General features: G+C 48.3%; 1 protein-coding gene across 7 annotated transcripts in view; it reads right to left on the minus strand.

Annotated features, from left to right (window-relative positions):
* flt4 (fms related receptor tyrosine kinase 4) overlaps positions 1-26,405 on the minus strand; it is a 271,100-nt gene that overhangs the window by 151,985 nt on the left and 92,710 nt on the right. For all 7 annotated transcript variants that reach the window (XM_059990711.1, XM_059990708.1, XM_059990707.1 and 4 more), the window contains 2 exons: positions 15,623-15,719; positions 1,145-1,407 (listed from right to left, as the gene is read on the minus strand). In XM_059990711.1, the coding sequence (XP_059846694.1) occupies positions 1,145-1,400 (256 nt within the window). In that variant the 5' untranslated portion in view covers positions 1,401-1,407; positions 15,623-15,719. The remainder of the gene's footprint in view (positions 1-1,144; positions 1,408-15,622; positions 15,720-26,405) is intronic.

Consider the following 26,405-nt stretch of genomic DNA (forward strand, 5'->3'; position numbering starts at 1 on the left):
ACATAGGACATAGAACACTACCACACGGAACCGGCCCTTTGGCCCACGATGTTGTGCCAACCTCTTAACCCACTCGAAGATCAATCTAACCCTTCCCTCCCAAGTAGCCTTCCATTTTCTATCATCCATGTGCCCATATAAGAGTCTCTTAAATGTCCCTAATATATTTGTCTCTCCCACCACACCTGGCAGGGCATTCCATGCACCCACCACTCTCTGTGTAAAAGAAACTTGCCTCTGACATCCCTCTATACTTTCCTTTAATCACCTTCAAATTATGCCCTTTGGATCAATTATTTCCGCCCTGGTAAAAAGTCTCTGGCTATCCATTTGATCTATGACTCTATCAAGTCCCCTCTCATCCTCCTTTACATCACAGTGAAAAGCCCCAGTTTGCTGAACCTATCCTCATCGCATGCTCTCTCCTTCCTATAATGAAGCAACCAAAACTGAACACAGTACTCCAAGTGTGGCATAACCAGAGTTTTATAAAGCTGCAACATTACCTCACAGCTCTTGAGTTCAATCTCCCAAATAATAAAAGCTAATACTACATACACCTCCTTAACAACGGCAACTTTGAGCAATCTATGGATGTGGATGCTAAGATCCCTGTTCCTCCACACTGCAAAGAATCATTAACCATGTATTCTGTCTTCAAATTTGGCCTCTGAACTGAATCACTTCACATTTCTTGTGTTGAACTTCATCTGCATCTTATTCTGCCCAGCTCTGTATCCTGTCAATATCCTGTTGCAACCTACAACAACCTTCTACAATATCCCAACCCCACCAACCTTCAAACTTACAAACCTACCCTACCACTTCCACGTATACACAAATCAGAATGAACAGGGGTCCCAGAACAGATCCCTGCAGAACACCACTGGTTACCGAGTCACGGGTCATAGCTGTGGAAGGACAAGAGAGTTTGAACTTCTACACCAAGTCTGTCAGTTCTTCAGTTCTCTCTAGAGCCCTCCATTTCATAGTGAGAGCCTTTTATTAGTCCCCTAAACTGTGTTACTTTGCACTTATGAAGATTAAATAATAATTACTGAATATTACACTTGAATAAATGTTCATCACCTTGCAGAGACAACTGACCGTCCCCCTCCCCTAGCAAGGACTCAGAGCACGTTACCTTTCACGAAGACATATATGCTGGCAGCTGAAACCTTGTCAACGATGGGCTCAAAGTGATAGTAGCAGCAGTAATACCCTGTGTCATTAGCTCGGGCTCTTGTTAATGTCAACGTCTTGCAGTACTGATGTGTGGGTACTCCTTCACACTCCACAATACTGACTGTCCGTCCTCCAGGTTCCTCCAGCCTCTGGGACGGTGACTTCGTCTCTTTTGTGGTTGCGACCTTTCCTGGCCAATTCCAGCTCAGGGGCATCTGGCCTCTGAAAGAGAGAGAGCAGCAGGTGCTATCAGCATCCAGGCAACACTGGTAGGGAAAGGCATTGTCAGTCCTGGGAGGATGCTGGCAGCTGTAAACAATGACACCACTGGGCTCACGGAGCCCGTCATAGCAAAAAGGTGAATAGGCCAAAGTGCTGGGTCTATTGTCGCTTGTGATCTCCATCAATAATATGGTTATAATATGGTGAACTGGATCAACAAGTTTTCAGATGACATCAAGATTGGGGATGCAGTGAACAGCGAGGAAGACTATCAAAACGCAGCAGGATCTGGACCAGCTGTAAAGTGGGCTGAAAAATGGCAGATGAAAAATAATGCAGGCAAGTGCAAGGTGTTGCACTTTGGGAGGACCAACCAGGATAGGACTTGCATGGTGAGTGGTAGGGCACTGAGGAGTGCGGTAGAACAGATGGATTTGGGAATACAGATCCATAATTCATTGGAAGTGATGCTACAGGTAGGGAGGGTCATAAAGCGAGCTTTTGGCACATTGGCCTTCATAAATCAAAGTACTGAGTACAGGAGTTGGGATGTTACGTTGAAGTTGTATACGACGTTGGTGAGGCTTAATTTAGAGTATGGTGTGCAGTTTTGATCACCTACCTGCAAGGAAGTTGTAAATAAGATTGAAAGAGTACAGAGAAAATTTACAAGCATGTTGCCGGGACTGGAGGACCTGAGCTATAAAGGAAAGACTGAATAGGTTAGGACTTTTCTCCCTGGAGCATAGGAGAATGATAAAAAGTTGATGGAGGTAGACACAATTAAGAGGGGTATAGATAGGGTAAATGCAAGCAATATTTTCCACTGAGACTGGGTGAGACTACAACTAGAGGTCATGGGTTAAAGGTGAAAGGTGAAATATTTAAGGAGAGCCTGAAGGGGAACTTCTTCACTCAGAGGCTGGTGAGAGTGTGGAACAAACCGCCAGCGGAAGTGGTGAATGTGGATTTGACTGCAACATTTAAGTGAATCTTGGATAAGTACATCTTATTGTTTGCACTTACATGGAAGGGGCATGGGGGGCTATGGTCCAGCTCTGGGTCAATAGGACTTGGTAGAAGTACAATCCAATACAGACTAGCTGGGCTGAAGGGCTGTTTCTGTGCTGTAGTGTTCTATAACTCTGTAGAAGGAGACCTTCTTGGAAGAATAAGCGCTCTAGAATTTATAAAGTCTATCTCCAAAAACCTAAAAAAGAGGGTGGCATGGCTTTACCTAACTTTCGTTTATATTACTGGGCAGCCAATATACGTTGTGTTACCTTTTGGTCTTTTTTCCATGGCCAACCCGAGTGCCCTAATTGGGTGGCAATGGAGTTGAGCTCCACTAAAGAACTATCTATCTCTGCACTTCTTGGCTATGTACTCCCTAGTAGTTTGTCCAGATTAATAGTTAATCCTCCTGTTAGACACACTTTGCGTATTTGGGCTCAGTTTAGGAATTTTTATGGTTTCCATGGTTTTTCCTTTTCTAGCCCTATCTTACATAATCACCTCTTTTTACCTACTACGTATGATTCAGCATTCCATGATTGGTATAGGAAGGGCATTAGACATTTTGAAGATCTTTTTATTGATAATCGCTTCGCTTCTTTCCAACAGCTCTCTGCTAAGTTCAATCTGCCCAATGCTCATTTTTTTAGAAATCTCCAAATTAGACATTTTTTCTTAATCCTTTAATTCCTAACTTCCCTGAAATGTCCGAGAAAAATGTCATGGATTTATTTCTTTCTATTAATCCACTAGTTATTCAAGATAAATTAGCAGCCTTACGACGTGCCCCTGTGGATAAAATTAAAATGGCATGGGAGCAGGATTTAAATACCTCCTTATCTGATGAGACGGGACTCGATTCTCAAATCGGTTAATACAACCTCTCTTTGTGCTCACCATTGCCTTTTACAGTCTAAGATTGTTCATAGAGCCCATATGTCTAAATCTAAATTACCTCAATTTTACCCTAACATCAGTCCACTTTGTGATAAATGCAAAAGGGGCGAGGCCTCTCTCATTCATATGTACTGGTTTTGTCCTAGCTTGGAGAAATTTTGGAAAGATGTCTTTATAACGTTATCGTATATTCTAAATCACCACCTAGAACCAAACCCTTTAATTGCTCTGTTCGGTTTCTGGGGTGAGACAGATTTACATCTGAGTTCGTCTAAGTGTTGAATATTATCATTTGCCTCTCTCCTGGCTAGACGTTTAATCCTTCTTAGATGGAGAGATGTTGCCCCGCCCACGCATGCTCAATGGCTTAATGATATTATGTCCTGCTTAGACCTTGAAAAAATTCATTATTCAATTCTTAATTTGGACTTAAAGTTCCATAAGGTCTGGGGACCTTTTATTGAGTACTTTCATAACCTTCCTCCTAACTAAGGTTTTTTTTTCGGTCCCTTGCTTTCAGCTCCTTTTTCTTTTGGTAGTAGGCATTAATATCTTCTGTTGTTAAGTGTATTCACAGTTTGGGGGTTTGATTGTCCTGATTTATATTCTCTATATTGTGTTGTGGGTGGTCTGGAGTTTCCTTATTTTGTTTTGTGGTGTGGGGCTTGGGGAGGACACTAATTTTACTTGTCTTCAATTTGGGTGCTTTTTCAATTATCTTTCTCTGTATCAGATTGTTATTGTATGCTTATTTTTGCACTGTATCAATGCCCTTCATTTTGATCTGGGGTTTTCTTTTATTTGTAGTTATGTAGAAAATGTCTAAAAAAACTAATAAAAAATAGAAGGAGACCTTCTATCCTGCTGTTATCAGACTCTTCAACAGAACCTGGACGGCACGGTTGAGTAGCAGTTAGCGTAACCGGTGACCCGGGTTCACTTCTCGCCACAGTCTGTAAGGAGTTTGTATGTTCTCGGTGACCCCATGGATTTTCTCCAGCTGCTCCGGTTTCTTCCTGCATCCCAAAGATGCATGGATTGGTCACACGTATGTAATGGGCACCATGAGCTTATTGGGCCAGAAGGACCTGCTACTATGCTGTATCTCTAATTGTAATATCTCGTGTTACGATGGAGATGGACTCTTGATCTATCAATATACCTCATCAAGTAGGTCCCTTGTACTATATTATCTACCTGTACTGCTGATGCACCATCAATAACTCTCGGAGACTGGAAATGAATGATAGGCTTCTATTAGCAGCAAAAAGGGAGCACGACATCTCGGAGACTGAGGGAGAAGCAGTGCCCCAACCGCCTTTATAGAGGGGTCTGTTGGAGGAGCCACAGGAGCAGTCAGCAGAGGGGCATGTCCAGACAGGTATACATAGTTTACCACAACTGCACTGTCCCTGTAACTGCAAAACTCTGCTCTGCATTCCATTATTGTTTTTCCTTGGTAAACTTTGCTCTCCATGGTAGAAAGCCTGTGTATCACAGGACTTCAGGGATGCAAACATTATACACCTGTATAAGAACAAGAGGGAGAGGGCATCCTGTGACAACCACAGAGGCAAATCTCTCCTGAGCATAGCCGGGAAGTTCATGGCTCATATCATACTGAACAGGATTACCTCTCATTTCCTTGATGACATTGTCTCAGAGAGCCAGTGTGGTTTCAGATCTAACAGAGGGACCATTGACATGATCTTTGCTATCAGACAAATCTAGGAGAGGTGCCAGGAACAGAACCAGAATCTCTACATACTCTTTGTAGACCTGACGAAGGCATCTGATACCGTCAGTCACAGAGGCCTTTGGATGCATCCTTACCAAGTTAGCCTGGTCAGCAAAGTCAAGTCATTCCACGACAGCAAGATGGCCAGGGTTATCGAAAACAGCTGCATCTCTGACCCCTTCCTCGTAACTAACGATGTCAAGCAGGGTTGTGTCCTCACACCTACTTTATTCAGCTTGCTATTTGCCAAGATGCTGTTCTCTACTCTCTCACAGACCGATGCATGAATAACAATTCGCTACATGTCTAATGGGTGCCTCTTTGATCTGCGATGCCTCAAGGCCAAGACCAAAGTACTGGAAGCAATAATATGAGACTTCCTCTTTGCAGATGACTGTGCTCTTGCAGCGCCCAGTGAAAGGGACAGAAGTTCTACTTCAGCCCACACCCCATACCAACCCTACAGTACAACGAATTGAGATTGAAGGCACACAGCTTAACAATGTTGATGCCTTCACCTACCTGGGAAGCTGCCTCACCTCCTCCTGCAGTCTAGATCGAGAGGTCTCAAACTGACTTGCAAAATCTGGGCCATCCTTTGTCAGGCTATGGACACGTGTGTAGGGATAATGTAGCATCGGCTGAAGACCAAGATTCCAGACTACAGAACAGTCGTCCTGACTTCTCCGCTATATGGCTGTGAAACATGGACCCCATACCGCAGGCACATCAAGATGCTTGATCAGTTCCACCTGCAATGCCTTTGCAAGATTATGGGCATCTTGTGGCAAGACAGAGTCCCCACCACAGAAGTGTAACAAAGGCCTGAAGCTCTGGAATAGAGACACTGATCATGAAGATTCAACTTCCATGGGTTGGACATGTGGTCTGGATGGAAGGCAACCATCTTCCAAAGATATTATTCTTTTCCAAGCTGGCACATGGCACCAGAAAGCAGGGAGCCCCCACTGTGTGAAAGACTATATGAATGCATCCTTGAAGGCACACAATATCCCTGTGACTGGTTGGGAGGCCTTGGCCACAACACCTGGCGCCCAGCAGTCTACTTTAACAACAACCCACGTGGAAGAGGATACGTCAGGCGCATTTGAGGACTCTGGCAACAATGAAGACCATCGTCCACGTTCACAGAGAAACAACTGGTGACCCAGCGATAAAACATTGTCAACAGAGCATTGCTATCGCATCTTGCATTGGAACATATACAATCACAACGCACCACAGCAACATCATTGCAGAACCAAACTGATCGGGAAGCACAAGTTCAGACCCCCACCTCCACAACACACCGATGGTGCAAAGGTAATAGTATCACCTTGTATACGGGAAACGCAAGTCCGATCCTCACCTTGGGGCACATCGATGCTGGCTGCTGCAATCAGAGAGAGTCACAGTTAAACTGGCGACTGCCAGTCAATGAACTCAGCTCCCCAGAAAGTGATAAATTCCAACAGACAGCTTATTTGAAGCAGCCATTGAAGCACAACTCACAACCTCCGACATAACTGTGACCGACAACCTGATACATGCGTCGGCAGCAGCAGTCCTAGAAATGCAGGGCTACGAAATGAGCTACAGTGGAGAGCAAACACAAGGAAATCCGCAGATGCTGGAAATTCAAGCAACACACACAAAATGCTGGTGGAACACAGCAGGCCAGGCAGCATCTATAGGGAGAAGTGCTGTCGACGTCTCGGGCCGAGACCCTTCGTCAGGACTACAGTGGAGAGTACTGCTATAACCCCCACTGGAGACAATGATTGGAAGCCAAGATGAAAACCACAGGGACATCGGTCAGCAGACTAACTGAGCTGCAGAAGAGTGGGAAGACCGAAGATTCATATTGGCTGCTAAGGAAATACAGAGGTATGTCCATAGCCGAAGCCCTGAGAACTGCCAAACGACAGTTAACAGCTCTGGCCACCAGACTACAGAGGTACACTAAGGACACAGAGGTCAAGCAGATAAATGCACTCTTCTCCAAAGAACAAGGAAAAGCATTCACACAATTCCAGAACAACAACACGCCAGTACATGAACCAACCAAAACAGCAACTGAGGAGTACGGGAAGAGTATTTGGGAGAGAGAAGCATCACAAAACACCAGTGCCCAATGGCTGAAAGACCTACAAGCAAGCCTCTGGGATCTCTGAGGAAGAGCCAGACACCATCACAGCAGGAAATGTCCAGCAACAGGCAGCAAGTATGAAGAACTGGACATCACCAGGGTCAAGCAACACATACAAAATACTGGTGGAACGCAGCAGGCCAGGCAGCATCTATAGGGAGAAGTACAGTCGACGTTTCCGGCCAAGACCCTTCATCAGGACCAGGGTCAGACACGATCCACACCCACTGGCTGGAAAAACTAACAGTATTACATACACAGCTGGCAGCTACTTGAAGCAGGCTCACCGAGTGACTGGCTACTTCAAGGAAGAACAGTCCTCATAATGAAAGATTCTCACAAAGGAGCAACACCATCAAACTACCAGCCTATAACCTGCCTGTCATATCGTGGAAACTCCTATCAGGCATCATAGCCACCAAGCTGAAGGAACATGTCTGAAAATCCCTGAGCCCGCTCAGAGAGGAACTGGTAATGGAACCACAGATTACAAGCACCAACTACCGGTAGACAAAACAGTCACGCGAGACTCCAAGACCAGGCAAACCAACCTAAGCACAGCCTGGATCGACGACAGAAAGCACACCACTCAATGCCCCAATTCTCGATGAAGGTTCTTATTGTCTTACTGACCCTTACAATCATGGAACCTGAAATACCTATCTCTGTAAGGGTCAATAAGACACTAAGGACCTTCATTGAGAATTCAATGAGCCGTTGGAGGACACTGCTAGAAGTTAATTTAAAGCCAATAGCACAAGTGACCATTAGATGTGGAATATACCAGGATGTTGCACAATCCCCATTGCTGTTTTGCATAGGCTTTAAGCCCCTCAGCCAGATATGGATATGAGTAGAGATACAGAGTGGATATGGGTACAGAGTGAATGTGGGTAGAGGTACAGAGTGGATATGGGTAGAGGTACAGAGTGGATATGGGTAGAGGTACAGAGTGGATATGGGTAGAGGTAGAGTGGATATGGGTACAGTTACAGAGTGGATATGGGTAGCGGTAGAGTGGATATGGGTACAGGTACATAGTGGATATGGGTACAGGGCCAGAGCAGATATGGGTACAGGTACAAGAGTGATGCGATCATCAGCCACATCCTGTACATGGATGATATTAAGCTGTATGCCAGAAACAGAAGAGACAATGACTCACTGATCCACCTGACAAAGGTGTATAACAGAGACATCGGAGTGTCATTTGCAATGGAAAAGTGCAGCCAGATGGTAGTGAAAAGAGATAAACCCATAAAGGCTGATGGAGTCGAGGTACCTGAAAGCCTCATACCACCTGTACAGGAAGCTACAAATAGTAGGGATCCTCAGGGACATGCAAGCCATGATGAGGACACAAGGAAGTTGTAACATCCAAGTACCTCCAAAGAGTGAGACAACTTGCAAAAAAACAGCTGAATGGGAAGAACCATCAACACATTCACTCTACCAGTCATCAGATACCCAGTTGCAATAGTGTGCCGGCCAAGGAACGAACTGGTAGCCACTGACATCAAGAGCAGGAAACTACCAACAATACTTGGAGGATTCCATCCAAAGTCCAATGTTGGGCAACTGTACATATGTTGGAATAGAGAAGGACAGGAACTTGGAAGTGTCAAGGACTCAATCCTGGAAGAAATATGAAATATCCATGAGTATATCAGGAAGATGGCCCCTAAGGACAGCCAGCTAGGAGAATACCTCAGACAGCAGGCAGGAGAAGTGGGTGAAACAGAGTCAGAGGACCAGAGGCCATGGCAGGACAAGCCACTGCATGAGATGTACCATTGCTAGATATCAGAGATGGCTGTCATAGGAAATTCCTACCAATGGCTGGAAATGGCAGGGCGGTGGGACAGCACAGAGGTGATGCTCATGGCTGCAGAAGAACAGGTGCTGAGCACAAGGACAATAGAAGCAGGGGTCTATCACACCAGACAAGACCCACGATGCAGGCTGTACAGGGAATCCACTGAAACTATCCAGCACATAGTAACAGGGTGTGAGATGCAGGCAGGGACAGCATGCACTGAACGGCATACACTGAAGTTGCAGGAATTGTGTACAGGAACATCTGTGCTGAGTGTGGATCGGACACTCCCAAGTCCAAATGGGAAACGCCCGAGAAGGCAGTGGAGAATGACAGAGCTAAGATCCTGTGGTACTTCCCAATGCAGACTGATAAGCAGGTACTGGCCAACCACCCAGACACAGTAATATTGGACAAGGAACAGAAGAAAGCAATAGGAAAAGATGTGGCAATCCCAAATGTCAGGAGCATCAGGAAAAAAGAATATGAGAAGCTGGAGAAATACCAGCAGATAGAAAGGATGTGGAAGGTTAAAGCCAGAGTGATCCCAGTTGGTGATAGGAGCACTTGGAGCTGTGACAGCTGGACTGGGTGTCCCAGGAACAACATCTGCGATCACTGTCCAAAAGAGCACACTACTAAGAACAGCAAAGATACCCTCAGGCTCCCAGGTCTCTGGGAGAGGATCCAAGAATGAGGGATATACACTACCCATAAGGGGTGGGGGAAGAAAAATTTCACTCCTTCTCATCTCACCCTCAGATGCATCTTTTTTTCCATACTGATGATACTCTAGCACTAACTTCTCTTTGTCTGAACATCATTAACCATAGTTTGTATTGATCCCTGATTATTCCCAGCCATCACAGGTCGGCACAATATTGTGGGCTGAAGGGTCTGTACTGTGCTGTAGTTCTAAGTTCTATCACCTGTCCCTCTCATTCCTTGGGTTCTCTGAGAGGACGGGCTAGAGTATCAGTCACCTCAGCTGCCATCCTTACCCCAGGCTAGCCAAGGCCCATGTTGGACACCAGAATCAGAATCAAATTTAAAATCAATGGCATACATTGCAAAATATGTTGTTTGGTGGCAGCAGTGCATTGCTAGGGGAGCAAACCAGAGCACCCTGAGGAACCCCGTGCAGTGATGTACCACAAACAGCAGCAGGAATTGAACTCTCAACTCCAACGCACTAAGATGCAATAACGTTACACTAATTGCTATGCTGCCTTCTCTATCCCTTTGACCTTCGAGGAAACGCACTTCTGGAGTAATTCCACAATATCTGCAGCACAGTACTGTAGAGGGATGACCACATTTCTCGTGGTAAGAGGGATGTTCCTCAGTGAATTCAGGGTGTTACCTCTCTACCCTCTGCTCTGCAGGACTGCTGGACAAGGATCAGCAGGGAGGTGCTGGTAACAGGAGGGGCTCTGCTGGAATGTAGGAGGGGGATCAGGACAGAGGTGCTAGAAACAGGAGGGGTTCTGCTGGACGGGGATCAGGACGGAGGTGCTAGAAACAGGAGGGGTTCTGCTGGATGGGGATCAGGACGGTGCTAGAAACAGGAGGGGTTCTGCTGGACGGGGATCAGGACGGAGGTGCTGGTAACAGGAGGGAGGTGCTGGTAAGAGGAGGGGTTCTGCTGGATGGGGTTCAGGACGGAGGTGCTGGGAACAGGAGGGGCTCTGCTGGACGGGGTTCAGGATGGAGGTGCTGGACGGGGTTCAGGAGGGAGGTGCTGGACGGGGTTCAGGACGGAGGTGCTGGGAACAGGAGGGGCTCTGCTGGACGGGGTTCAGGATGGAGGTGCTGGTAACAGGACAGAGGTGCTGGGAACAGGAGGGGTTCTGCTGGATGGGGTTCAGGAGGGAGGTGCTGGACGGGGTTCAGGAGGGAGGTGCTGGGAACAGGAGGGGCTCTGCTGGACGGGGTTCAGGACGGAGGTGCTGGGAACAGGAGGGGCTCTGCTGGACGGGGTTCAGGATGGAGGTGCTGGTAACAGGAGGGAGGTGCTGGGAACAGGAGTGGCTCTGCTGGACGGGGTTCAGGAGGGAGGTGCTGGACGGGGTTCAGGAGGGAGGTGCTGGACGGTGTTCAGGAGGGAGGAGTTGGATGGGGTTCAGGATGGAGGTGCTGGGAACAGGAGGGGTTCTGCTGGATGGGGTTCAGGAGGGAGGTGCTGGACGGGGTTCAGGAGGGAGGTGCTGGGAACAGGAGGGGCTCTGCTGGACGGGGTTCAGGACGGAGGTGCTGGGAACAGGAGGGGTTCTGCTGGACGGGGATCAGGACGGAGGTGCTGGTAACAGGAGGGGCTCTGCTGGACGGGGTTCAGGACGGAGGTGCTGGACGGGGTTCAGGAGGGAGGTGCTGGGAACAGGAGGGGCTCTGCTGGACGGGGATCAGGACGGAGGTGCTGGTAACAGGAGGGGCTCTGCTGGACGGGGTTCAGGACGGAGGTGCTGGACGGGGTTCAGGAGGGAGGTGCTGGGAACAGGAGGGGCTCTGCTGGACGGGGTTCAGGACGGAGGTGCTGGGAACAGGAGGGGTTCTGCTGGATGGGGATCAGGACGGAGGTGCTGGGAACAGGAGGGGTTCTGCTGGACGGGGATCAGGACGGAGGTGCTGGTAACAGGAGGGGCTCTGCTGGACGGGGTTCAGGATGGAGGTGCTGGATGGGGTTCAGGAGGGAGGTGCTGGGAACAGGAGGGGTTCTGCTGGACGGGGATCAGGACAGAGGTGCTGGTAACAGGAGGGGCTCTGCTGGACGGGGTTCAGGACGGAGGTGCTGGACGGGGTTCAGGAGGGAGGTGCCGGGAACAGGAGGGGCTCTGCTGGACGGGGATCAGGACGGAGGTGCCGGTAACAGGAGGGGCTCTGCTGGACGGGGTTCAGGACGGAGGTGCTGGGAACAGGAGGGGTTCTGCTGGACGGGGTTCAGGACGGAGGTGCTGGACGGGGTTCAGGAGGGAGGTGCTGGACGGGGTTCAGGAGGGAGGTGCTGGACGGGGTTCAGGACGGAGGTGCTGGGAACAGGAGGGGTTCTGCTGGACAGGGTTCAGGACGGAGGTGCTGGACGGGGTTCAGGAGGGAGGAGCTGGACGGGGTTCAGGAGGGAAGTGCTGGACGGGGTTCAGGACGGAGGTGCTGGGAACAGGAGGGGTTCTGCTGGATGGGGTTCAGGAGGGAGGTGCTGGACGGGGTTCAGGAGGGAGGTGCTGGGAACAGGAGGGGCTCTGCTGGACGGGGTTCAGGACGGAGGTGCTGGGAACAGGAGGGGTTCTGCTGGACGGGGATCAGGACGGAGGTGCTGGTAACAGGAGGGGCTCTGCTGGACGGGGTTCAGGACGGAGGTGCTGGGAACAGGAGGGGTTCTGCTGGATGGGGATCAGGACGGAGGTGCTGGGAACAGGAGGGGTTCTGCTGGACGGGGATCAGGACGGAGGTGCTGGTAACAGGAGGGGCTCTGCTGGACGGGGATCAGGACGGAGGTGCTGGTAACAGGAGGGGCTCTGCTGGACGGGGTTCAGGACGGAGGTGCTGGACGGGGTTCAGGAGGGAGGTGCCGGGAACAGGAGGGGCTCTGCTGGACGGGGTTCAGGACGGAGGTGCTGGGAACAGGAGGGGTTCTGCTGGACGGGGATCAGGACGGAGGTGCCGGTAACAGGAGGGGCTCTGCTGGACGGGGTTCAGGACGGAGGTGCTGGGAACAGGAGGGGTTCTGCTGGATGGGGTTCAGGAGGGAGGTGCTGGACGGGGTTCAGGAGGGAGGTGCTGGACGGGGTTCAGGAGGGAGGTGCTGGACGGGGTTCAGGACGGAGGTGCTGGGAACAGGAGGGGTTCTGCTGGACAGGGTTCAGGACGGAGGTGCTGGACGGGGTTCAGGAGGGAGGAGCTGGACGGGGTTCAGGAGGGAGGAGCTGGACGGGGTTCAGGAGGGAAGTGCTGGACGGGGTTCAGGACGGAGGTGCTGGGAACAGGAGGGGTTCTGCTGGATGGGGTTCAGGAGGGAGGTGCTGGACGGGGTTCAGGAGGGAGGTGCTGGGAACAGGAGGGGCTCTGCTGGACGGGGTTCAGGACGGAGGTGCTGGGAACAGGAGGGGTTCTGCTGGACGGGGATCAGGACGGAGGTGCTGGTAACAGGAGGGGCTCTGCTGGACGGGGTTCAGGACGGAGGTGCTGGGAACAGGAGGGGTTCTGCTGGACGGGGATCAGGACGGAGGTGCTGGTAACAGGAGGGGCTCTGCTGGACGGGGTTCAGGACGGAGGTGCTGGGAACAGGAGGGGTTCTGCTTGGATGGGGTTCAGGAGGGAGGTGCTGGACGGGGTTCAGGAGGGAGGTGCTGGACAGGGTTCAGGACGGAGGTGCTGGGAACAGGAGGGGTTCTGCTGGACGGGGTTCAGGACGGAGGTGCTGGACGGGGTTCAGGAGGGAGGTGCTGGACGGGGATCAGGACGGAGGTGCTGGGAACAGGAGGGGCTCTGCTGGACGGGGTTCAGGATGGAGGTGCTGGACGGGGTTCAGGAGGGAGGTGCTGGACGGGGATCAGGACGGAGGTGCTGGGAACAGGAGGGGTTCTGCTGGACGGGGATCAGGACGGAGGTGCTAGAAACAGGAGGGAGGTGCTGGGAACAGGAGGGGCTCTGCTGGACGGGGTTCAGGACGGAGGTGCTGGACGGGGTTCAGGAGGGAGGAGCTGGACGGGGTTCAGGAGGGAGGTGCTGGACGGGGTTCAGGAGGGAGGAGCTGGACGGGGTTCAGGAGGGAAGTGTTGGACGGGGTTCAGGACGGAGGTGCTGGGAACAGGAGGGGTTCTGCTGGACGGGGTTCAGGACGGAGGTGCTGGACGGGGTTCAGGAGGGAGGAGCTGGACGGGGTTCAGGAGGGAGGAGCTGGACGGGGTTCAGGAGGGAAGTGTTGGACGGGGTTCAGGACGGAGGTGCTGGGAACAGGAGGGGTTCTGCTGGACAGGGTTCAGGACGGAGGTGCTGGACGGGGTTCAGGAGGGAGGAGCTGGACGGGGTTCAGGAGGGAAGTGCTGGACGGGGTTCAGGACGGAGGTGCTGGGAACAGGAGGGGTTCTGCTGGACGGGGTTCAGGAGGGAGGTGCTGGACGGGGTTCAGGACGGAGGTGCTGGGAACAGGAGGGGTTCTGCTGGACGGGGTTCAGGAGGGAAGTGCTGGATGGGGCTCAGGAGGGAGGAGCTGGGTATAGGAGAGGCTCTGAAGGATTGCTGGACAGAGATTGGGAGACTGCTGGGAACAGGAGGAGCTCTGCTGGACGGGGTTCGGGATGGCGTTTGTCTTTGATCTGTCACATACATCGTGTGAGAGTTGGACAGATCTAAAATACAGTCCCAATACAGTCATGGAGCACTACAGCACCTATCCCTTTCACCTTGTATTTCACCCCGCCTTCTTCCTCTAACTTCTCATCTTTTTTCCCAATCCTGATGAAGACTCTCGGCCCAAAATGTCGACTATTTACTCTTTTCCATAGATGCTGCCTGGCCTGCTGAGTTCCTCCAGCATTTTGTGTGTAGATCTTCAGAGATGTTGATATCCAGCAGTTTGAAGCTGCTCATCCTTTCCACTGCTGATCCCTCAATGAGGGCTGGTGTGTGTTACTTTGACTTCCGCTTTCTGAAGGCCACAATCAATTTCTCGGTCCTATTGACATTGTGTGCAAGGTTGCTCTTGTGATACCACCCAAACAGCTGATCCACCTGGCCCCTGTACACCTCCTCCACTACCTGAAACTTTACCTAAAATAGTTATGTCATCAGCAAATGTACAGATGACATTTGAGCTGTGGCCAGACACAGTCATGGGTGTAGAGGGAGTAGAGCAGTGGGTAAGTACACAGCCCTAAGGTGCACCAGTGTTGACTGTCATTGAGGAGGAGAGGTTAGCTTCAATCTGCACAGACTGTGGTCTCCAGTGAGGAAGCCGAGGATCAAGTTGCAGGGGAGGTAGAGACCCAGGCTTTGGAGCTTGTTAACTAGAACTGATGGTATGATTGTGTTGAATGCTGAACTGTAATCAATAAACGGCTGCCTGAAGTGGTAATTACTATTGTCCAGGTGACCCAAGGTGAGTGGGGAGATTGCATCCACTGTAGACTTATTGTGGCAATAAGACAAATTGCAGTGCATCCAAGTCCTTGTTGAGACAGGAGTTGATTCTAGCTGCAACCAACCTCTCAAAGCTCATAGTTACAACAGGGGAGTGCCACTGGGCGATTGTCATGAGGTAGCTCGTCCTGTTCTTCCTGGGCAAAGATATGATTGCCGCTCTTTTGAAGGAAACAGAACTCTATACTTTGATCAAGATCTATACAAGATCCTCCATTCTACAACACTCCCCAGGACGCTGCTGTTCACCCTCACACATTAATCTCTATCTGCCTTTCCTTAGCCCACTCACCCAGCTGATCAAGATCCCTTTGCAAATCCTGATAATCATATCACTGTTGATGACAACCTACTGATACAGTACATTCTCAATCAAATAATAGATATAAATGAAAAATAGGCTTGGGTTCACATCTGGAGACAGGTATCTCTAGAGATATCATATCCTGGCAACTTCTGCACTCACCTGCACGTAATGGAGAGAGTGCCGCTCGCAGTGATGGAGTACTCCGTTCCTGTGATGTTGAGTGTGGGTGCTGTGTTGGATAAACCTTGTATCAAACCTGCGGAAAGTGAAAAGATTCTGGTCACTCCAAATGCTCAATAGTTATCAGAACAAGCTCAGCAGGTCAGGCAGCATCGATGGAGAAGAATAAACTGATGAAAGGACTCCGCACGAAACATCAACTGTTAATTCATCTCCATTGTTGCTACTTGACTTGCTGAGTTCCTCCAGTATTTTGTGCGTTTCTCTGGATTGCCAGCATCTGCAGAATCTCCTGTTTATGGTCACCAGAAGGACTTCCTTCCCCGAGACACCTGGGCTGATGAAAAGCAATATTATTCATTTCTGCACCGGAACGCCCACACCAGAAACATTGAATCACTTGGCAGAGAGTGACTGTCCCCAGGGTTGGTTTCAATGTTTAGTGAAACAGTAGTGCAGTGGGTAGTGCTACTGTGTTACGGCTCCAGCGAATGGACCCAGTCCAACTTAGGTATGACTCTCTCAGCCTGGTACGTTCGTGGTGAGCCCAGCATCCCAGACCCTTGTTTCTTTGCTGCTATAGAACATAAAACACTTCAGCATAGTACAGGCCCTACCTCAAACAATCGAACCCTTCCCTCCTACATAGTCCTTCATTTTTCTATCACCTGTTACGTCCGTAGCCCCCTCCTTTGTGAGAATTGCAAGATCACCGGTGGATTGGGTCAAGGGGCCCAGGAAATGGGAAAAGACGTGCAGGCTGGCTCGTTTCCCCGGCGATGTAAAGCTACGGGACATGGCCATCGTCTCCGGAAGACCAAGTTGTGTATTGAGTACTGTACTATTCATTGAAGCCCCTCACGGGATGACCAGAGTGGGCTGGTTGAGGGATTGCATCATCCCAACCTGATTGACATCTGAGACCCCTTGAGGAAGTATAAAAGAGGGTCTGGGGAACAACCCCTTCAGACGCACCAGAAGAAACGTTAAGCGACCACGTAACAGCAGGAAGTCATCTGAAGGAAGCCATGTGCTTTCGATTCCGTGGCTGGAACCACGGGAAAACAGCTTTAGCTAACAACGGGGAAGCCCGCTCCCCTGACTCAACGGATCAGCATCTTAAAAGACCTGGGGCAAGTTTAAACCGCATCACTTTTAAACCCAACAACGCTGCCGCTTGAACAAACTGATAGTGACTGTTATCTTTCCATCAGACAATACATTAACCCCTAGACAACGATAGAGCTATTTCTTATTGGTTATTATTATACCCGTGCTTAGATTTAGTATTGACGACATATATTATCTGTATGTTTGCATTAATCTTATTTTTGTGCCCTTTATCAATAAATACTTCTAAAAATAGTACCATCAGACTTCAATGGACCTCTCTATCTTTGCTGGTAAGTGATCCAGTTACGGGAATTCGTAACACACCAATGTGCTTCTCAAATGTCCCTAATGTATCTGCCTCTACCACCACCCCTGGCAGCTCGTCCAACACATTTGTGTGTGAAAAAACTACTTCTGACATACTCCAATATTTTCCTCCAATCACCTTAAAATTATGCCCCTGTTATATTAACCATTTTTACCCTGGGAAAAGGTGCTGGCTGTCCACTTGATCTATGCCTCTTATCATCTTGTACACCTCCAACAAGTCACATCTCACCCTCCTGCAGAGATAAATGTCTCAACTCACACAACCTACCCTCATGCTCTCTAATCTGATAAAACTAGAAAATTACACATTTCAGAAATACAATGGATTCCAGTTAACTGCGACACATTGGGACCAGTACATTTTGGCCCAATTAAGCAGCTGCCCCAATTAGATGAAGTTTCATGAAAACAAAATACAAAAAAGACAAGTCACCATTTAACTAAGTAACAAATTAAGTATTTAAATGAAATGCAGAACAAATTAGACCGATATCAATACTACTACAGTACTATTAAACTATTTTTTAGTTCCTAATAACTATCGATGGAAAGATTGTGCATTGCCGTGCTTTTTTTATTGACTGGAAATAAAGAAACTCAGCTCAGATACATAGTGCAGATAATGGGGCTGCCTTCATGGTTAATGCCATAATCCAACAAATGACTAATTAAAATACAAAATGATCAAAAATCATTGCTTTTTGAATCGGCGTCCATCGGCCAAAACGGATAACATCACACAAGCATGTGAATATTAAGCTATTTGCTCTGAGCACGGTGTAGTGTCCAATGGCATACAAGTGTACATAACTGTCACTGGTTAGAAACTGGTCAGCAAGAATCCTGTCCCAATTAAGAGGCATAGTGTCCCAAATAAATACCATAAGACATACAAGCAGAATTAGGCCACTTGGTCCATCAGAAATTCTTTAGCCAGAGAGTGGTGAATCTGAGGAATTCTTTGCCACGGGCAGCTGTGGAGGCCAAGTCTTTATGTACATTTAAGGCAGAGGTTGATAGATTCTGCCTAGTGTAGCTGGATCCTGGACTTCCTGTCAGATTGCCGGCAGGTGGTAAGAGTGGGCTCCCTCACCTCTGCCCCTCAACACAGGAGCCCCTTAGGGCTGTGTCCTAAGCCCCCTCCTTTACTCTCCGTATACCCATGACTATTTCACCACTCACAGCTTCAATCTGTTAACTAAGACAAACATACTTTATTGATCCCGAGGGAAATTGGGTTTTGTTACAGTCGCACCAACCAAGAATAGTGTAGAAATATAGCAATATAAAACCATAAATAATTAAATAATAATAAGTAAATTATGCCAAGTGGAAATAAGTCCAGGACCAGCCTACTGGCTCAGGGTGTCTGACACTCCGAGGGAGGAGTTGTAAAGTTTGATGGCCACTGGTAGGAATGACTTCCTATGACACTCAGTGTTACATCTCGGTGGAATGAGTCTCTGGCTGAATGTACTCCTGTGCCTAACCAGTACTTTATGGAGTGGATGGGTAACAGTGTCCAAGATGGCATGCAACTTGGACAGCATCCTCTTTTCAGACACCACCGTCAGAGAGCCCAGTTTCACACCCCCAACATCACTGGCCTTACGAATGAGTTTGTTGATTCTGTTGGTGTCTGCTACCCTCAGCCTGCTGCCCCAGCACACAGCAGCAAACATGATAACACTGGCCACTACAGACTCGTAGAACATCCTCAGCATCGTCCGGCAGATGTTAAAGGACCTCAGTCTCCTCAGGAAGAAGAGACAGCTCTGACCCTTCCTGTAGACAGCTTCAGTGTTCTTTGACCAGTCCAGTTTATTGTCAATTCATATCCCCAGGTATTTGTAATCCTCCACCATGTCCACACTGACACCTTGGATGGAAACAGGGGTCACCGGTGCCTTAGCCTTCCTCAGGTCCACCACCAGCTCCTTAGTCTTTTTCACATTAAGCTGCAGATGATTCTGCTCACACCATGTGACAAAGTTTCCCACCGTAGCCCTGTACTCAGCCTCATCTCCCTTGCTGATGCACCCAACTATGGCAGAAAACTTCTGAAGGTGGCAAGACTCTATGCAGTTGTTGATGTCTGAGGTGTAGATGGTGAAGAGAAAGGGAGACAGGACAGTCCCCTGTGCAGCCCCAGTGCTGCTGATCACTCTGTCTGACACAGTGTTGCAAGCACATCTACTGTGGTCTGCCAGTCAGGTAATCAAGTCAAGTCAAGTCAACTTTTATTGTCATTTCGACCATAACTGTTGTTACAGAGCATAGTAAAAATGAGACATTTTTCAGGACCATGGTTTACATGACACAGTACAAAAAACTAGACTGAACTACGTAATAAAAAAACAGAGAAAGCTATACTAGACTGCAGACCTACATTAGACTCCATAAAGTGCACAAAAACAGTGCAGCCATTACAACAAATAATAAACAGGACAGTAGGGCGAAGTGTCAGTCCAGGCATCGGGTATTGAGGAGTCTGATAGCTTGGGGGAAGAAACTGTTATATAGACTGGTCGTGAGAGCCCAAATGCTTTGGAGCCTTTTCCCAGATGGCAGGAGGGAGAAGAGATTGTATGAGGGGTGCATGGGATCCTTCATAATGCTGTTTCCTTTGCAGATGCAGCGTGTAGTGTAAATGTCCATGATGGTGGGAAGAGAGACCCCGATGATCTTCTCAGCTGACCTCACTATCCGCTGCAGGGTCTTGCGATCTGAGATGGTGCAATTTCCGAACCAGGCAGTGATGCAGCTGCTCAGAATGATCTCAATACAACCCCTGTAGAATGTGATGAGGATGGGGGGTGAGAGATGGACTTTCCTCGGCCTTTGTAAAAAGTAGAGATGTTGCTGGGCTTTCTTTGCTATGGAGCTAGTGTTGAGGGACCAGGTGAGATTCTCCATCAGGTGAACACCAAGAAATTTGGTGCTCTTTACGACCCGTACCGAGGAAGTGTCGATGTTCAGTGGGGAGTGGTCGCTCTGTGCTCTCCTGAAGTCAACAACCATCTCTTCTGTTTCTTTCACATTAAGAGACAGGTTGTTGGCTCTGCACCAGTCCGTTAGCCACTGCACCTCCTCTCTGTAAGCTGACTCGTTGTTCTTGCTGATGAGACCCACCACGGTCGTTTCATCGGCGAACTTGATGATATGGTTCGAGCTGTGTGTTGCAGCACAATCGTGGGTCAGCAGAGTGAACAGCAGTGGACTGAACACACAACCCTGGGGAGCCCCCGTACTCAGTGTGATGGTGTTGGACATGCTGCTCCCGATCCGGACTAACTGAGGTCTCCCAGTCAGGAAGTCTAGGATCCAGTTGCAGAGGGAGGTGTTCAGGCTCAGTAGGCTCATCTTTCCAATCAGTTTCTGGGGGATGATTGTGTTGAATGCTGAACTGAAGTCTATGAACAGCATCCGAACGTATGTGTCTTTTTTGTACAGGTAGGTTAGGGCCAGGTGGAGGGTGGTGGCAATGGCGTCATCTGTTGAGCGGTTAGGACGGTACGCAAACTGCAGTGGGTCCAGTGAGGGGGGCAGCAGCATCTTGATATGCCTCATGATGAGCCTCTCGAAACACTTCATGATGATGGGTGTAAGTGCAACGGGATGGTAGTCATTTAGGCAGGACACTGAAGACTTCTTTGGCACGGGGACGATGGTGGCGGCCTTGAAGCACGTTGGAATGGTGGCGTTGCTCAGGGAGATGTTGAAGATGTCGGTGAGAACATCTGCTAGCTGGTCTGCTCATCCTCTGAGCACTCTACCAAGGAAGTTGTCTGGTCCAAGAGCCTTCCGTGGGTTGACCCTGCACAGGGTTCTTCTCACGTCAGCCACGGAGAGACACAGCACCTGGTCATTCGCAGGAGGGGTGGACTTCCTCGCCGCCACGTCATTTTCCGCCTCAAACTGGGCGTTCGAAGTTATTCAGTGCATTTGGGAGGGAGGCATCACCTGCACAGTCAGGTGACATTGTCTTGTAACTGGTGATGTCCTGGATGCCCTTCCACATGCACCGCGTGTCGCTGCTGTCCTGGAAGTAACTGTGGATTAGCTGGGCATGTGCATAATCAATAATCCATGACACCAGGGAAGCATCCACCCGCATCATTGTCAGCTTCTCACCCAGCAGAGCAGGGCGGATGGTGTTGAACGCATTGGAGAAGTCAAAAAACGTGACCCTCACAGTGCTTGCCGGCTTGTCCAGGTGGGCACAGACACGGTTCAGCAGGTAGACGACGGCATCCTCAACTCCTAGTTGGGGTTGGTAGGTGAACTGGAGGGGGTCTAAGTGTGGCCTAACCATAGGCCAGAGCTGCTCTAGAACAAGTCTCTCCAGGGTCTTCATGAATTGGGAGGTCAATGCCACCGGTCTGTAGTCATCAGAGCCACTGAGGCGCAGCATCTTCAGTACAGGGACGAGGCAGGACATCTTCCACAGCACAGGAACCCTCTGGAGACTCAGGCTCAGGTTGAAGACATGGTGAAGTACTCCACGTAGCTGACGATACTACTGTACATTGATTGGCCTTATCTCAAATAATAATGAGGCAAGTGGTGTCAAGGAAACAACCTCTCCCTCAATGTCGCAAAAACAAAGGAGCTGTTTATGGACTACAGGAGGAATGGAGATAGCCTAACCCCTAATGACATCAATTGATCTGGGGTTGAGAGGGTGAACAACTTTAAGTTCCTGAGCATAAACATCTCACATCTTTGGAGGATCTCACTTGGCCTGTACACACCAGCTGGTAGTGAAAAAAGGACCACAGCACCTCTTTCACCTCGGAGGGTTGAAGAAGTTTGGCATGAGTCTTCAAATCCTAAGAACTTTCTACAGGGGTAAAATTGAGAGCATCCTGACCGGCTGCATCACTGCCTGGTATGGGAACTGTACTTCCCTCAGTCACATGACTCTGCAGAGTGTGGTGTGGACAGACCAGTGCACCTCTAGATGTGAACTTCCCGCTATTCACCACATTTATAGAGACAGATGTGTAAAAAAGGTGCAAAGGATCATTGGGGACCCAAGTCACCCTGACCACAAACTGTTCCAGCTGCTACCATCCAGGAAACTGGCACCACAGCATTAAAGCCAGGACCAACAGGCTCCAGGACAGCTTCTTCCACCAGGCCATCAGACTGATTAACTCATGCTCATACAATTGTATTTCTATGTTATATTGACTGTCCTGTTGTACATACTAGTAATCATAAGTTACTATAAATTGCACATTCAGATGGAGAAGTAACGTAAGGATTTTTACTCCTCATGTATGTGAAGGATATAAGAAATAAAGTCAATTTAATTCAGTTCGATTCTTGATTGGTCAGGGCATGAAGGGACGTGGGGAGAAGGCAGGAGATTGGGGCTGAGAGTAAAGTTCATCATGGCTGAACCAATTTTCCTCTCAGCCCCAGTCTTTGCCTTCTCCCCATATCCATTCATGCCTTGACCAATCAAGAATATATCAACCTCTACCTCAAAGGTACATAAAGATTTGACCTCCATAGCTGCCCATGGCAAAGAATTCCACAGATTCGCCACTCTCTGGCTAAAGAAATTCCTCTTCATCTCTGTTCTAAAAGGACGCCCCTCTATTCTGAGGCTGTGTCCTCTACTGTTAAACTTTCCCATAATAGAAAACATCCCCGACACATCCACTCTATCAAGGCCTTTTACTATTCAATAGGTTTCAATGAGGTCACCCCTCATTCTTCTGAATTCTAGTGAATACAGGCATCAAACACTCTTCATATGACAAGCCATTCAATCCTGGATTAATTTTCATGAACCTCCTTTGAACCCTCTCCAGTCCAGCACATTCTTTATAAGATAAGGGGCCCAAACGTGCTCACAATACTCCAAGTGAGGCCTCACAGTGCTTTATGAAGTCTCAACATTACGTCCTTACTTTTTGTATTCTACTCCCCTTGGAATGAATAATAACATTGCATTTGCCTTCCTCACCAGACTCAACCTTCAAATTAACCTTTACGGAGCACAGCACAAGGGCTCCCAAGTCGCTTTGTGCCTCAGTATTTAGTATTTTCTCTCTGTTTAGAAAATAGTCAATCTTTTCATTTCTTCTACCAAAGTGCATGGCCAAACACTTCCCAACACTGTATTCCATCTGCCATTTCTTTGCCCATTCTCCTTATCTGTCTGTCCTTCTGTAGGTACTTTCTCAAAACTACCTGCCCCTCCACCTATCATTATATCGTCCACAAACCTTTCAACAAAGCCATCAATCCCATCATCAAAATCACTGACAGATAACATTAAAAGAATCAGTCCAAACACAAGCCCCTGTGAACCACCACTAGTCACTAGCAGCCAAACAGAAAAGGCTCCCTTTATTCCCACTGTTTGCCTCCTGCAAATCAGCCACTGCTTTATCCATGCTGGAATCTTTCCTGTAATACCATGGGCTCATAGCCTCATATGTGGAGCCTCATCAAAGACCTTCTGAAAATCCAAGTACAGAACATCAACGGATTCTCCTTTGTCTATCCTGCTTGTTATTTCTTCAAAGAATTCCAACAGATCTGTCAGGCAAGATTTGTAGCATATTTTATCATCCTTAATACTCGACTCCAATATCTCCATACCAAGGATATGGGGACAAGGCAGGGACTGGATATTGATAGTGAATGATCAGCCATGATCTCAGAATGGCGGTGCAGACTCGAGGGGCCGAATGGTCTACTTCTGCACCTATTGTCTATTGTCTATTACCTCCTCAACCACTGAGGTCAGACTAACTGGCAGATAGTTTCCTTTCTTCTACCTCTCCCCAACTGAAGAGCGGAATGACAATTGCAATTTTCCAGTCTTCCGGAACCATTCCAGAATCCAGTGCTTCTTGAAAGATCATTATTAATGCCTCCACAATTTCTTCAGCCACCTCTTTCAGAACCCTGGGGTAAACAAAGGGAATCCTGGCTATTTTCTCAATTAGTTTTTGTACCAAGTAGCTGACAGCTCGATTAACCAATATCCCAATTAACCAGAATCCACTGTGCTTCCTTTTTGGCAAGAGATGGTTGCTTTCAACAGCAAAATAAGACCATAAAATTTAGGAGCAGAAGTAGGCCATTTGGCCCATTGAGTCTGCTCCACCATTCAGTCATGGGTTGATCCAATTCTTCAAGTCATCTCTACTTCCCTGCCTTCTCACCATACCATTTGATGTCCTGGCTAATCAAGAACCTATCTATCTCTGCCTTAAATGCACCCAGTGACTTGGCCTCCACAGCTGCTTGTGGCAACAAATTCCACAGTTTTACCACCCTCTGACTAAAGTAATTTTTCTGTATCTGTTCTAAATGGACGTCCTTCAATCCTGAAGTCGTGCCCTCTTGTCGTAGACTCCCTACCATGCGAAATAACTTTGCCATATCTAATCTGTTCTGTCCTTTAACCATTTGGAATGTTTCTATGAGATCCCGCCTCATTCCCCTGAACTCCAAAGAATACAGCTCAAGAACCATCAGACGTTCCTCATAAAGTTACCCTTTCATTCCTGGAATCATTCTTGTGAATCTTCTCTGAACCCTCACCAATGTCAGTAAGGACAAATAAGGAGCCCAAAAGTGCACACAATACTTGTGTAGTCTCACGAGTGCCTTATAGAGCCTCAACATCACATCCCTGCTCTTATATTCTATAGCTCTATAAATGAATGCCAACATTGCGTTCGCCTTCTGCACCACTGACTCAACCTGGAGGTTAACCTTTAGGGTATCCTGAGCAAGGACTCCCAAGTCCCTTTGCACCTCTGCATTTTGAATTCTCTCCCTATCTAAAAAGTTTACCTGTTTATTTCTTCTACCAAATTGCATGACCATACACTTTCCAACATTGTATTTCATTTGCCACTTCTTTGCCCATTCCCCTAAACTACCTATATCTCTCTGCAAGCTCTCTGTTTCCTCAACACTACCTGCTCCTCCAGCTATCTTTGTATCATTGGCAAATTTAGCCACAAATCCATTAAGTCCTACAGTCCAAATCACTGACATACATTGTAAAAAGCAGCAGTCCCAACACCAACCTCTGTGGAATTCCACTGGTAACCAGTGGCCAGCCAGAATAGAATCTCTTTATTCCCACCCTCTGTTCTCTGCCAACCAGCCAAAGCTCCACCCATGCTATTAACTTCCCTGTAATTCCATGGCTCTTATCTTGCTAAGCAGCCTCATGTGTGGCACCTTGTCACAGGCCTTCTGAAAATCTAAGTACACCACATCTACTGCATCTCCTTTGTCTATCCTGCTTGTAATTTCCTCAAAATATTGCAGTAGGTTAGTCAGACAGTATTTTCCTTTCAGGAAACCATGCTGGCTTTGCCCTATCTTGTCACGTGCTTCCAAGTACTCTGTAATCTCATCCCTAACAATCGATTCCAACAATTTTCCAACCACTGGTGTCAGGCTAATAGGTCTCTAACAAGCTAAAGTGTTAAAGACATTTTAAATCTAGAGACAATAAGCTCGACCAAAGGGTGTAAGAATGTTGGAACATAAGTAGCCAGAGGTGTCAGCTCAGCTTACTGGCACATTTTCATAAATTCTCTGCTGACTGGATCTGGGTCCAGACTCACCTCTATTTCTGCCCTGAATTTATAGCATCACGCAGCGCAGAAACAGACCTTTTGGCCCAAAAGCTCCATGCCAACTAAGATTCCTCTCTAAGCTAGTCCCACTTGCCTGCGTTTGGAGTTTGACACCATCAGTAGTACCTACAGGAGATGCTGCCTCAAGAAGGCCTCCATCATTAAAATCTCCACCCTTCGGGCCACGCTATCTTCTCACAGCTCACATCAGGTAGAAGGTACAGAAGACTGAAGTCCCACATCACCAAGTCAGGGACAGCTACTTTCCTTCAACCATTCAGTTCTTGGACCAATCAACACAACCTCAATCACTAACTCAGTATAGCACACAGCTAGGCCATGCTCTCATCCGCATGCTGCCATCAGGAAGGAGCCTCAGGTCCCACACCACCAGGTTCAAGAACAGTTGTTACCCATTAATCATCAGGCTCTTGAACCAGTGGGGATAACTTCATTTGCTTCATCACAGAACTGTTCCCACAATCACTTTCAAGGACTCTTTATCTTATATTCTTGATATTTATTACTTACTTGATATTTTTTCTTTCTTCAGTTTTGTATTTGGACTGGGGTTGTTTGTCCATCTTATCGTGTGTGGTTTATCATTGATTCTATCATGTTTCTTGTATTTATTGCACATGCCCACAAGAAAATGAATCTCAGGGTTGTACGTATATGGTGACCTATATGAC

The sequence above is a fragment of the Hypanus sabinus genome, chromosome 15, assembly GCF_030144855.1.
Source record: "Hypanus sabinus isolate sHypSab1 chromosome 15, sHypSab1.hap1, whole genome shotgun sequence".
NCBI lineage: Eukaryota > Metazoa > Chordata > Chondrichthyes > Myliobatiformes > Dasyatidae > Hypanus > Hypanus sabinus.